The sequence below is a fragment of the Vidua macroura genome, chromosome 14, assembly GCF_024509145.1.
Source record: "Vidua macroura isolate BioBank_ID:100142 chromosome 14, ASM2450914v1, whole genome shotgun sequence".
NCBI classification, from domain to species: Eukaryota; Metazoa; Chordata; class Aves; order Passeriformes; family Viduidae; genus Vidua; species Vidua macroura.
In genome coordinates, this window is record NC_071584.1 from 15,077,370 (window position 1) to 15,090,837 (window position 13,468).

General features: G+C 51.4%; 1 protein-coding gene across 4 annotated transcripts; it reads left to right on the top strand.

Moving 5' to 3' along the window:
* Positions 1-1,143: 1,143 nt before the first annotated feature.
* On the top strand, positions 1,144-9,335 carry LOC128814530 (G-protein coupled receptor 83-like). Of its 4 annotated transcripts, none has more exons than XM_053990455.1 (7): positions 1,144-1,215; positions 1,670-1,740; positions 1,835-2,509; positions 3,301-3,426; positions 4,116-4,249; positions 7,335-8,392; positions 9,030-9,335. In XM_053990455.1, exons 3-6 carry the CDS (start codon positions 2,129-2,131, stop codon positions 7,927-7,929), a joined length of 1,236 nt encoding a protein of 411 aa, XP_053846430.1. In that variant the 5' UTR covers positions 1,144-1,215; positions 1,670-1,740; positions 1,835-2,128; the 3' UTR covers positions 7,930-8,392; positions 9,030-9,335. The 4 variants fall into 4 exon arrangements, with proteins under 4 accessions (XP_053846430.1, XP_053846433.1, XP_053846432.1 ...); XM_053990458.1 differs by having other exon boundaries at positions 1,862-2,509; XM_053990457.1 differs by having other exon boundaries at positions 1,148-1,208.
* The last annotated feature ends 4,133 nt before the right edge of the window (positions 9,336-13,468 follow it).

Here is a 13,468-nt window from a genome sequence, read left to right on the forward strand (position 1 = left end):
CAAGAGCCTATGGCTGACACAGTGCAAGCTGGGATACCCAGTTTACTCCATGACAAATAGCCTCAAATTAGGAAAAATCTAATGTTTTAGTTGTCATCGTGGTTTCTGTGCCCTGATAGAGGTTACAAATGCCAGGTACCAGGACAGACACCAGGGCACTTAAGAACAACATTTTAAAATGGATTATTAATTTGAATTAGGAAAAAATAGATAATTTGGAAAATGTAAGTGTTCTTATCATTGGAACACACAGGATGACCGCAGGTATTTATTGAACTGCACCAGGCTGTTAAACCCCAGACTGACAATAAAAGTGAGTTCTTGGCTCCTCATGTCAGCATGGGACCTTTTTACTCAGAAGCAGAATTTGGAATCTGGCAAGAGGCACATTCTCTATGTCCCATGTCCCTCCCATGTGTTCCCTGTCCTGTAGCTGCTCCCCTGCCTTAGTGCTTGCATGGCCTGGCCACAGCATGGACGTGGACAGGGAGAGCAGAGGCATGGACGGGGGAAGGAGATCATGCAGGTGACTGGAAACAAAACCCAACCCTTTATATATATATATATATATGTATGTATGTATATGTATATATGTGTATGTATATGTGTGTATATGTATATGTATATGTATATGTATATGTATATGTATATGTATATGTATATGTAAGGAATAAGTGACACATGGAATGCAAAATGAGAAAGATTATACTATCTGGTTTAAAAATATGTTGCCTGAAGTCTTTGAAATCTAAATTTTCTTCTGTGTCAACATCTGTCAAGAGGAACCCAGCCATGAGAAAAACACTTATCAAAAAACAAGCGCGGAAACTCCACCAGGAGCCTTTCCGCAAAGATTCGGGCCAGGATAGGTTTGTGAGGACGGTTTTCCCTCTTTCCCGTTAAGGCAGTGCCGGGGACTCTGCAAGCACGGATGCCCCGTGCCCGCTCGCCACTGTGGTGGGCGCTGCCCTCCGCCCCGGCCCCGCGGCCCCTCTGGGTACCTGGGTACCGTGGCACCGGCACCGGCGGGTGCGTGTGCGCGCAGGGAACCGCGGCACTGATTAACGCCGGTAACGACTGCCGGGGCCCCGCCCGCGCCGATTTATGAATGGAGCAGCCCCGCCCCCCGAGCCCCGCCCCGAGCGGCGGCCCCGGCCCCGGCCCCGCCGGCCGCACGTGCGGGCGGGCCGGGGGTGCGCGGTGAGAGGGTGCGGGGTGAGAGCGGTGCGGGGTGAGAGCGGTGCGGAGTGCGGGGTGAGAGCGGTGCGGGGTGAGAGCGGTGCGGAGTGCGGGGTGAGAGGGTGCGGGGTGAGAGCGGTGCGGGGTGCGAGGGTACGGGGTGCGCTGTGAGAGAGGTGCGGGGTGAGAGCGGTGCGGGGTGAGAGGGTGCGGGGTGAGAGCGGTGCGGGGTGAGAGCGGTGCGGAGTGCGGGGTGAAAGGGTGCGGGGTGAGAGAGGTGCGAGGTGCGCTGTGAGAGGGTGCGGAGTGCGCGGTGAGAGGGGTGCGGGGTGAGAGGGGTGTGCAAGTTGCGCGGGGTGTGTGCGGTGCAGGGGTGCGGTGCGGAAGGTGTGCGGCGTGCGGCGGTGAGTGCAGAGCGTGCGGTGCGGGCAGTGTGCGGTGCGGGGTGTGTTGAGAGTGGCGGGTGTGCCGTGCGGGGTGTCCAGCGCAGGAGCCGGAGGAGCTGCTGCTGCCCCTTGGGACCGGGCGCCGTCAGGAACAAAAACGGCCGGGCAGTGCGAGGTAAGTGAGAGGGGGTAAGGGTAGGAGTTAGGGAGAGGGGTAAGAGTGGGGAGTTTGGTTTCTCTGGGGTGTAATCATGCTGCAATGTATTCAGTGTCACATACAGACCTATCTGATCCAGGAAGTGAAGCGTTGGTTGCTGTTCAGAATTCAGATCGTTGTTGGAAAGACATCTTTGGATTTGTTTAGAGAGGAAGGTGAATGTTTCTGCATTGGGAAGAAATTCCTGCAACAGCAGCACGGGATGGCCAGGCAGCCTGCTTGAGCCCAGAGCTCACCTGTGAAGTTCTTGCTCTTCTTGCTATGTGAGTGTGTGGTCCCAAACCAGCCTCTTTCTGACACACCACTGCTGCTGCTCCCCAGCAGGGAAGACTGGGGTCGACCCACCATGCCTCGCTCGCTGCTTCAGCCATACAGGTCACAGGTGACAGGGTTTCTTGAGTTTGACCACTACTCTTCCCTGGCCAAACTCATGTCCATCTACCACGCAACTAACAGGAGCATCTTCAACTGGACAGAGAGCCGCATTGTTGAGTGGGAGAAATTTGCTGAGCTGGCTAAATATGAGCCAGAATCCCAGAAACCAACAGTGAAAGTGCTCCTAATCGTGGCGTACTCGGTCATTATCGTCATGTCTCTCTTTGGGAACATGCTGGTGTGCCACGTGGTGCTGAAGAACAAGAGGATGCACTCAGCTACCAGCCTCTTCATCGTCAACCTGGCAGTGTCAGACATCATGATCACACTGCTCAACACACCTTTCACCTTGGTAAGTAGCTGGTCGTGCTGTCCCCACAACCAGGAGAGGAGTCTCCCACCCACCAGAACTCTGCCTGGTGGTCATAGGCTTTCTGTGCACTCTCTCCTAGGGCTGAGGTGGGAACCCAACACCACCAAGTCTAACTGGTAACTCTACCAGGCAAGTAAAACACTGTTCAGCAACCTGTGGGCTCTCTGTTGCTCTGTTAGACTCTGTAACTCCTAGAAACTCCAAAGTCTATCACAATGTGTGCTACCAAACCCCACCAAGAGCTTCTTGGGGAATGAGAACAAGTTCCTGTGTTTTTAATGTTCATGCAGGAGAGCACTAGAGAGTCCCTTAGTGGGTCAGGACAGTCTGAATGCCAGTCATTCTGGGTGACTGGAAGAAAGTTGTCAAGCTTTTAAGAGATGACAGCTGGATAAAGGCTTCAATGAAAACTCTCCAAATCTGACAGTGGGGTTGATATCAAACCTTGGTCCACTTTTTCCAAAAAGTTGTTAACATAATAAAAAGCTTTTACCACTGTTCACAGTGTCTGCAGAACAGGCCAGGAGGGCTGTGGCATCACCACTTTATAATCAGTGGGCTTTGGCCCTATAAACTCTTCTGTAAAGGTGCTTCAGAGACCAGGATAGCTGGTCTTTCTAGGTGATCTTTTTCAGGTGAAGCTGCCCAACCAGCCAGAACCCCTGAGCCAGCTCAGGTTCCAGCCACGGGACTTGTTGGAAAACAAACCAAATCCCCATGGATTTGTTTTCAGCACATTTTCTGGCTGATGAGCTGTTGTTTCCCCTCAGGTGCGGTTTGTGAACAGCACGTGGATTTTTGGAAAGGCCATGTGCCACATCAGCCGCTTTGTGCAGTACTGCTCCCTCCACGTCTCCACGCTGACCCTCACGGCCATCGCTCTCGACAGGCACCAGGTGACACTGCCTGCCCCTCTTCCTTCCAAGGCTCTGCGAGGAGACTTGAGCTATGAGGAGTTTTCACTCGTGTCTGTCCATGGCCATGACAAATGCTGGCTCTGTGTGCAGTGCAGGGCAGCAAGGAGAGCCCAGGCCATGTACTTGTCCCTAGCAATCACTCCCCTTTCATGTGCTATTGTCAAATAGCAAGTTCCAGACTATCAGATTTTTATCAGCTTAAAGATCTAACAAAAAAAATTTCATGAAAGGTGAATTTCTGCCTCAGCAGAGGGGAGGAAAGCTCAGCTTCACAGGCCCAGCTAGAACAAGAGACATTTCTTACATAGTTAATATAGAATAAAAAACATACCCTTGAGGGAAGACACTTGGGTACATATCAGAAGATATCTTCTATCAGAAGACTTTTTGTTTTTTTTTTTACCTAATGTAACCTCCAGCTTAAGGAAAATGGTTCTCACATAACAAGATTGAGGATAAAGTTTGAAAGCTCTTCTGAGCAGACTGAGAAGTTCAATATTTCCCATTTTCCAGGTCACTCTAATGAACGGGACATTTCCCTAATCACGGCTGTCATTTTCCTATCATTAGCTGTGTTAGGTTATGTCACAAACTGCCCACTCCTGTTGTGGGCTGTGAGGGCTTTTGCTTCCTGTGGGAGAAGAGTCATGATGGAATCTCTATTGCAGGTCATCCTGAACCCACTGAAGCAGAGGATGTCCCTGACAAAGGGAGCTCTGAGCATCTCCGTTATCTGGCTGATGGCAACCTGTTTCTCCCTGCCCCATGCTGTCTATCAAAAGCTTTTCCAGTATAACTACAGGTGAGTGATCTCCCCTTCCCAGTGAGTGTGTGGAGCTCTGGCAGCCCTTGTGCAGTGCCACTTGCTCAGCAGGGAGGGCACTTGAGCGTCCCAGGCACGGGATGGGTGATGTGGGATGAGAGGGAGTTGGTGCATGGGTACCCAGCAGAGGCTGGGGCTGTGGAAGAGCTGCCTGGCCTGTGCTCTGCCTGGCCTGCTGTCCAGGGTTTGCTCTCGCCACCTCCTGCGTGCCCAGATGAGGATCTGGCTCTCAGTCCCAGGCACAGCCTGGCTGGGGCACAGCTGTTGGCAACACACACCTCCTCCAGTGCCACAGCCTTGCCAGGAGAGGCTCTGTCCCAAGAAAGTAATTTTCTCCTGAGGGACTTTCCTCTTCCCTCCTTTTGCCTGCTCAGCTCCCCAGACCCAGCAAGACCAAGCCCATCCAACTCGCCCAGGCAGGGAGGAGAGAGTCAAACTGCAGTTTCAAAAAGAAAGAAAATAAACTTCCTGTTGGGAATACCTGTGCTGACATCACCAAGGCTCTGCAGGGAGCAGGAGCAGGGGACCACCCTGGTTTGTCAGCAGGGCTACTGATCTCTCTTCCCCAGGATTTCATACTTTGAGTCTCAGGTTTTGGCTTCCCTGTATTTCATCCATGTGGATTTACAAAGCAGGACTAACCTTCCCTGAAGCTTGAAGTTCCTCTGTCCAATGTTACACTAATGAGAAAAACATAGAGAACATACATTCTTCATGAAGCAGGGCTGTGGGGGACCAGTGTGGGGCAGGTGAGGGACCAGTGCTTTGGCAGGAACTGGAGCTCTCCTGGTGTGCCATGGTGCCTGTCCTCAGGAAAGGGAACTAACTCTTTGCTTGGCTGAACATAATGACAGCAGATGAAGTGAAATTTCACATCAGTGTAATGACTGAAATACCAGGAAAAAAAGAAGGTTCTAATGCAGAGGGAAAGAAAGAAAAAGAAAAAAAGATTAAAAGCAGAACCTTATCTCCCCACGAAAGGCCCAACAATAGCACTTGTCTCTGCTTTTCTCCCTCTGCGAGGGAGAAATACAAAACCCAAACTCTGTGTTTCTTTTATCTTTACAGTCCTTTCCTCTGTGGTACCCAGCCTGTTCTGTCCCCCGTGTCCCCACCAGCCCGTGGCATTGCTGTGACCTCTCTTGTCTAGAAAACAGTCTGTAACAGTACCCAAGTGGGATTTTTGTGGCAGGTGTCACGCTGCTGGTGCTGCCCTTCGCAGGAATGCCAGCCTTGAGGCCAAGGGGATAATCTTACCATGACCTGTATTTCCAGGCTGAGATCAGCATCCCAGGGAGTGGGGCAAGGAGACACTGACAGGCAGCAGGAATGAGATTTCTATTGTAGACATTGACCTTCTGTATAGAGGACAAATCTAATTTCCTGCAGCCCAGCCAGATCCCTCCTGTTGATGAGGCAGGAGAGCGTGAGTGCCTGCATAGGCTGTCACTGTTTTGGTGCCAAAGGGGCTGCAAGAGCTAGAAGTGGGATGGGGGCTTCACAGCCCTCCCCTGCCTGTGCTTGTGCCTGATGTGCCTGACATAGCCAGGGGATATCATACCTCTAACTGTGCAGACTGTAAACACAGGGCAGGGTTACTCCGTGCTTGTGTTGCTCCGCAGCTGTGCTTGGGGATTAGGGAACAAATTGCTCATGAATGAACGAACCCTACGATCTGTTTCGGGGCACCTGTCTCTGCTCATCCTTTGGCATGGCCAGAGGAAACCGAGCCCTGTGTTGGCACGAGGCAGCTCAGCAATATAAGGACTTCCAGGACATGCTATTCCTGTCCCAGCTTTCCATTGAAAAAAAAAAAAAAATCACAGTTGTAATATTGCTTGTAATAGCTCCTGCAGGGCCACGGCTCCTGAGATTGCTACCAGGGAGTGGTTAGGGTTCTGGGATGGGAAACAGGGACTCCGCCAACATCCATCTCTGGCTGCACTACACAGCAGCCATCTGAGTCCCTGGTCATATCAGAATTCACCAAACACTGTCCTGTCAGGTTTCCTGTGCCGGTGGTGAGGTCCCCCAGATCCAGGGGAGGCAAAGTCAAGACTGCAGTTCAAAAAAGATGATTCTCCCTTCTGCGTCAGTTCCCGTCTCGAGTGGCATCTCCGGGTCCTCCGCACTCGGTGGATCCATTGTCACTCCTCTGACCTCATCCCCTGCTCCAGCTGCCTGTTCTCAGCAATCTCCTATTTGTGGCACAAAAGGCAGCTCCAGCAGTTGAAAACAGGATATTAAAGATACTAATCAATACTGCAGTGAATAGTGCAGCTTGATGGGAGCTAAAATCTGTGCTGAATAGAGAAGAAGCGAGGACAAGGGATGATGAGAGAAGAGTAAAATGGAATAAGAGAAAGAAAGAGAGAGGGGAAAGGAAAGAAAAGGAGAAAACATCCACTGTAAATAAATTCCATTACACCAGCTGCAGGGTGTGGAGGGGATATGTGGTGCAGTGAGGGAGTGAGAGCCACTGCTGGCCAGGCAGTGGGAACACACCCGGATCCTGGGGCTGGATGGGATGGGACAGGTGTTAAAATGAGCTGTTGTGTATGGTTACACTCAGTTCTTTTGTTAGCTAATTGTCAGTGGTTCAACTGGAGCCAAGTGAATAATCATCACACCAGTTTTAAGAGGTAGCAGGAAGGTTGTAGGAGCTGATGGCAAGGGAATGGTGGCTAGGGAGGGGAGGTGGGTTGGTCAGTCATGCCTATGAGGCTTTCTAAAAGCCTCCAGCCCTCCCCTCCAGAACAGCTTTGGCTTAGAGCTGCTGCAGTGGCTCTGGCTGAGGGAACCTGTTCTGGGGGCTATGGCAGGGCAAGGGGTCCTGGCTGCTGGGGGACACAGCAGGATGGCTGCTCCCATGGAGGGCAGGGGCTACAGGTCCAGCCTGAGAGAGACATGCCAGAGCTGTGGCTCTGTGTCCTCCCTCTGCCCACACTACACCTCTGAGCAGGTGGCTGTGGGCAGCGTGAGACCCCCACTGTGGTTTGCTGAGCCAGCAGCACCCATGGGACAGCAATGGCCACATGCCATATCTGTATTTCCTGTTTTCAAGGGAAGCCACTGTCCGGAGTCTGTGCCTCCCTGACTTCCCCGAGCCCGCAGAGCTGGTCTGGAAGTATCTGGACCTGTCTACCTTTCTCCTTCTTTACCTCCTGCCTCTGCTGATCATCACCATCACCTACATGCGTCTGGCCAAGAAGCTGTGGCTCCGCAATGCCATCGGGGACGTCACCACGCAGCAGTATGTCACCCACCACAGGAACAAGAAGAAGAGCATCAAGATGCTGATGCTGGTGGTGGTGGTCTTTGCAGTCTGCTGGTTCCCCCTGAACTGCTACGTGGTGCTCATCTCCAGTCTGGGCATCAAGACAAAGAACTCGCTCTATTTCGCCCTGCACTGGTTCGCCATGAGCAGCACCTGCTACAACCCCTTCATCTACTGCTGGCTGAACGAGAGCTTCCGCGCGGGGCTCCGCTCCCTGCTCTGCATCTGCCACAAGGTGCCACAGCCTCGGGACCAGGCACTGCCACCCAGGGCCATGTCCTGCCGCGAGGCGTGGCTGGAGCCGGCCAGGTGCAGGAAGGGACCTCCCTCCCAGGCCAGCTGCTCCACCAGGAACCTCCCAACAGCCAACACAGACCTGTGAGCCACGGGACTAAGGGGAGTGACCTGGTTGTGGGAGTTACCTGCTTGTGGGAGGCATCAAAGGGCATCTCCCCGTCTCTCAGGAGCCAGCATTGCTGCTCTGTTTTACTGCTGATTTTTGGCATGTCTTACTATAGCCCTCCCTCTGCTTGGCATAGTGGGCACACAGCTTCTCCAGCACCCTACCAGTAAAACCCATGCTGCAGCTGGCCCAGGGGGCAGGAGTATGTACAGGGGACATGGAGCTTCTCAGACATCGTGATCTGCTTTCAGGTTTTCTCATTTGTTGCTATCAGAGGGAGCGGACCCAGGTTTCTGTCCCTGGCCTGTAACACGTGGGGCTATGCACAGCAGCAGAAACAGATCTGTGATGACAGGTGTTTGAAGGAGAGACTTGGACATGCAGATGAACTCCATCCACAGGGAGCCTCACCAGTTAGTGTACAGCAAAGCCTCCAACAGAGGTAAGGATTGTTGATAGTGATTTTGCTCTCAGATTTGGCCGCTGCTCCTGCCCTGTCTCTGTCCCACCCACAGCAGCTGGAAGCCAGCCCCAGACAAGGGGGGCAGGGATGCACCCCAGAAGCCATGGCTGTAGGCTCAGATGGCACAATGACAGATTAATGTAGTCCACTGAGAAGTTCTTTTTATTATAAATATATTAATTCAGTAAAGAGAGCTACACTGGCACTTTATAAAAGGCCACAGAATATTTCATCAGGGCTCTAGCATTCGCTCACTGAAGAATAGAATCATTCTGCATTGTTACTAGTTGCTGTAAGAGTCTCACTTAAACAACAGGAGGGCAAGAAAGGGCTGGAAGGAAGGTCCTGTGAGGAGCAGCCAAGGACTCTGGGGCTAGTTGGTGCAAACCAGGTGATGGATTTCAGCAGCCCAAGGGCAGCTGTGTCAGCTGGGGGGCTCCTGGTCTGCCCTGGTCATAGGCCAGACAGATCTTCTGCCCAGAGAGGCAGTGGCAGGGCTGGGTGGCCTGAGGGAATAAGGACATATTCCCACCACCTTCCCAGGGGACAATAAGCCAGACCAAAGAAAGGAAACTAAGGACTGATTTTTTTTTTCTTTAATTTTCTATTTGTGCAGTGGGAAGGAAAAGGACAGAAAGGAGGGGGGTCCTTGCTTCAGGCCACTTGACCTTGGGTGTGCACTGCAGTGCCTGCACCAGAAGAAAACAGCAGAACACGAGGAGTGGCAGCAGGAATGGGTGAACACTTCGTCCCTGAGGCACTTTGCTTGGAGCTCACAGTTATTGAACATGGGAATTCAAAGCTCTCTATGCTGGTTGCCAGTACTGTCCTCCCTCAGTGTACAGAAGGGTTTGTTTTCAGTGAAAAAGCATCACTGTGAGTTTCTCAAAATGTTAAAATAATCTCTAATTAATAAGCATCACCTCATTTAAATAGTAAAAGAAGCTATCATTTGTTTTTTTACTGTTCCTCGCTCCTCACTAGCTTTTGGTGAGCAGCTCTCAAAGTGCCATGTATTGTCTTTGATACTTACTAGGTTTGTAAGGTTTCCTTCCTTTCTTTTTTTAAAATGGCTGAATAACCTTTTTCTGGAGGAGTCCAAGCCCTTACTCCAAAGAAGGGGTCTCTCCACACTCCCTTGATCTTCTGCTAATCCCTGTAGTTAGCTATCTCTTGCTGTCAGGAATAACCTGGCTGGTTTTCCTTGGATCTGTCAATTGCAGCATCTCCTTGTTGCTGAATTTTTCTCCCCTAAATGGGCAGGATGTAAGAGCTGACTGTATCGAATCTCCGTAATGGCTCAGCTATCTGGACTGATAATTATCAATGCCTGAGTGAGATTCAGAGCCTCAAGGCTCCTGTATCACTTGAGGATGCCCTAACTCCCAGCAGCTCTCAGGCAAACACAGAATGCACAATATATATATAAAAAAGTATAACTGAGCATCGTTTGACCAGGGCATGGACAGTGCCTGGGGGGCAGGAGGCTGCATCTCTGCTGGACTCCAAGCCAGGCTCTGCAAAAGGGAATCTGTGTAATTCGGCTTCTGCTGGGTCTGAGTCAACTCAGCACGTAAATAGATGCTTAGATTCCTTATAAACATTCCTTAATCTGTCTCCAGTCCCGCCGGGCACCTGTGGAAATGGCTTCCTGAGCGGCGCCGGGATCCGAGGGAGAGCTCCCAGAGACAGGAGCAAGGCTGCGCTCCGCTCCCGGCCGGACAGGGCTGGTGCGGCAGCAGCAGCGCGGTTTGCTCCCTGCAGACACGGTGCTGGGACCCGACAGGAGTGAGGGGTGGGAGGAGAACACGCCGGGAAGCCTCTGCCATGAGGAGACCCCTCCCTGTTCCTGTGTGTGGACCGAGCGCTCACCCGGTGCCCTCGGTGGCTGCGGCGCGGCTCTCTCGGCAGGCAAAGCCCCCCGGCAGGCAGAACCGCGAGGGAGAGTTTGGAGGGCAAATTATTGAAACACTGAGTCACCACAAGTCTACACCCGGGAAACTATTTGAGCACACACAAATCAGTGTGCAAGGATCCAGCGAGACATGTCTGAGTGATTAACAGCCCGAATTTATTAAGGTTAGCTCATGCCAAATGCAGCAGAGTGCCTTCAGCAGAGTTGCTGATGAAGACGATAACAGGGAACGCAGTGCAGGGGATACCTGAATTCCAGAGACCAATCCTCTTATATAGCCCCACCACATAATGAACAAAGAAACCACAACATGCCAACTAGATTAACAAAAAGCTAGCAGAAAAACCCCCACAATGAGTCAGAAAATTAGCTCAGGAAGGAGAAACAGAATACAATTATCATCACTTAGCTCTTCAAGTGGAAAACAGTACGGAGGGGCTGGCCAAAGCACGCTGCAGGGATAAGGGGGAATGTCCTTGGTTAAAACCAGCTTAAGCCCTGGATGTGGGGGTGTAGGTGGGCCAGTGTCAAACCATCATCTTGCACTGAGAAGTAACTCGGCATCTTAGGTCAATCACAGACCAGGGGAGGAAGAGAGAGGAAGGAGCCTGGCCCTTACCTGGGAGACTGGATGTGAAAGGCACACCCCGAATTCCCGCGTGGGAGATGATGTGCAGCTGCCCTGTGCCCCAGGCAGCAGCAAAGTCTCTCCCTGGAGCTGGGGGGCACAGCTCTGCTCTTTCACTGACTGTGGAGACAACCTGCCTGCCCCCCAAAGATGCCACCTGCCCCCACAGACCCCGCCTGCCCCCCAAAGAACTCACCTGCCCCCACAGACCCCACCTGCCCCCCCAAAGATCTCACCTGTCCCCACAGACCCCGCCTGCTCTCCCCTGCTGCCTCCTCCCGCCACCACTCCTGCACTGCGGTGGGCAAAGGAACGCGTCTGATCTCCCAGACTTTGGATGCAGCCCAGGCAGGAATACCGGCAAGTGAGGACAGGTTTAGCACCAGGCACGGGGTGCACTCAGCGCTTGGTTTGAAGACTAATGGCATTTCACAAGCTGCCCTGTCCCACCAGTGCTCAGCAGAGATCCCCACCCCAGTTCCAGGGTCTGTTCCCAAGCTGCTCCCCTGAGGTGATACCAGAGCACTCCCCGTGCTTGGCTCTTCCCAGTCTGAGCCGAGCAGGTACCTTGGAGGCGTCTCCTTGCCCAGATGTGCTGCAGATGTCGGGTTTCTGCACTGCAGCAGGACTAATGTTCTTTGGGATCCCTGACAGGATGGGGCAGGGGGACAGCAGCAGGTACCAAAGGCTGATCTGAGCAGTGCTGGGAGAGCCGGGAGGGACTGGCCAGAGCAGGCAGAGGTTGGGTGCTGTGCCTGGGGGTGTGCTGGAGCTAACCCTCCCTCGGGAGGTCACATGGAGCCTCCACAGGCAGCAGATCAAAAGCACCTCTTGCCTTGCTCCCCACCCCTGGTGTTTTGTTATTTGCCCTGGTCATAAGGGCTGAATTAATGCACTTGGTCCTTGACTGATATTTCACTCCCCCAGCAGCCCACACTGGCTGATGCTGCTCAGTTCAATAGTGCCAAACTGTAGAAGTGGAGAGCAGCTGTCACTTAACCAGACATGAGAGGGCAAAAATAATAATAAACCACCCCAAAAGCCACAGGCTGAGCTCTGCAGGAACCAGGTCTGGTTGTACAACACAATAGTCTGTCACTTGAAGAGACTTCTCCATGACAGGCCCATAAAAGTCTCCTTGGCAGATGAGAACAGACTAATAAAAAGGCTTTATAAAATCAGATGAATGGACCATCTAATGCATCTGCTGGAGACAAACCCAATTGCTTTATGGGACACTGTAAGGGGCAAGTACAAGGAGTGTCCCCATTAATGGAATTCCTGCTTATTATTCCACAATTAATGGCACTTCAGAGCATAAAGGTTTATATCCTCTATATCATTCCCACATGCTTTCATTGCATACATCTGCATCCCATCCATGCTGTGTCCTGCAGGCTGTGGGACCTTGGTGGTCTCCTGTCTCCAGGATTTCCACTCTGCAGGGACCTGCAGTTGGTGTAGCTGACAGCAACAACAGGGATTTTCAAAGCCTCATTTTGACCATTTCTTGCTGTTCCTACAGCACTGCAGAAGTCATTTCCATTTCAAACCCACACTTGGAGCCAAGCTGAACACCACCATCAGTGTGATTCCGGGTGCCCAGACTGTGTGTACTGTTAGGAGATAATTTATGATACCTAACAAAAATGATGGCATTAAGTTTCAGAGCAACGGATTTTGTTCCTATTTTTGAGACAGACAGTGTTTTTTTGCAGCCACATCCTGCCTCAGGCAGTTTTCCATAGGAATTAAGCAATCAATTAATCAATGGCCTTAACATTTCACAGCTTCCTTCTCTTTCCACAGCTTATTTTGACCTTTTGCTGGTGATACATGCCAAACATGGCAGCATTCAGAATACAAGGAGTGCCTGGATCACTTCCATGATGGATTTACCACCCATCAGTGGGGAGCTGCAGTAGGCTGCGTGGCTCTGGGCTGTTTTGGAGAGTTTAATTTGCTTCTGAACTGTGTGATACACTGCTCGGATCTTTCACATGCAGGTTATTAAACCAAGTCTCTCCTAAAGGCTGGAAAGGAATTGAGTTTTAGTTTTTACCATTACAGTTTTTCTTTCACAGTACATTGTCGTTCCTGAACTCCTCTTCACAGCTCAGTTATTTAACTGTTTGTCTCCATTTCCCACCTTGTTCTGGAATTAAACTCACCAGTTGCTCATGCTGAGGAACAGTGACTGATGCCGACTGTTCCCTCATGGAGATGGCATTGGCTGTGCTCCAGATAAAGTCTTTAATGCAGTGTCCCTTTCCTCTTTATGTTCATGTTTCTATGGCAGGATATGAATTTATCCCCCATTATTAAATTTGACACACCCTGTGCTCTATTTAACAGAATTGCATTAACTTGCCTTACTTTGCCTTTCATTCAGGAGAATATAAGTATTTTGCTGTCTTGCACAGCTTGCAGGGCAGGATGTAGGAATATTCATTCTCCAGGGGAACTGTTATGATTAACAGAGCTAATAAAGACCATGAATATTTAGCAATAT

Excerpts from the sequence above, each read along its gene's own strand:
- LOC128814530 (XM_053990455.1), top strand. The coding sequence starts at position 2,129 with ATGCCTCGCTCGCTGCTTCAGCCATACAGGTCACAGGTGACAGGGTTT. Across the intron at positions 2,510-3,300 it reads TCAACACACCTTTCACCTTG|GTGCGGTTTGTGAACAGCAC; the intron begins GTAAGTAGCTGG and ends GTTTCCCCTCAG. Across the intron at positions 3,427-4,115 it reads TCGCTCTCGACAGGCACCAG|GTCATCCTGAACCCACTGAA; the intron begins GTGACACTGCCT and ends TCTCTATTGCAG.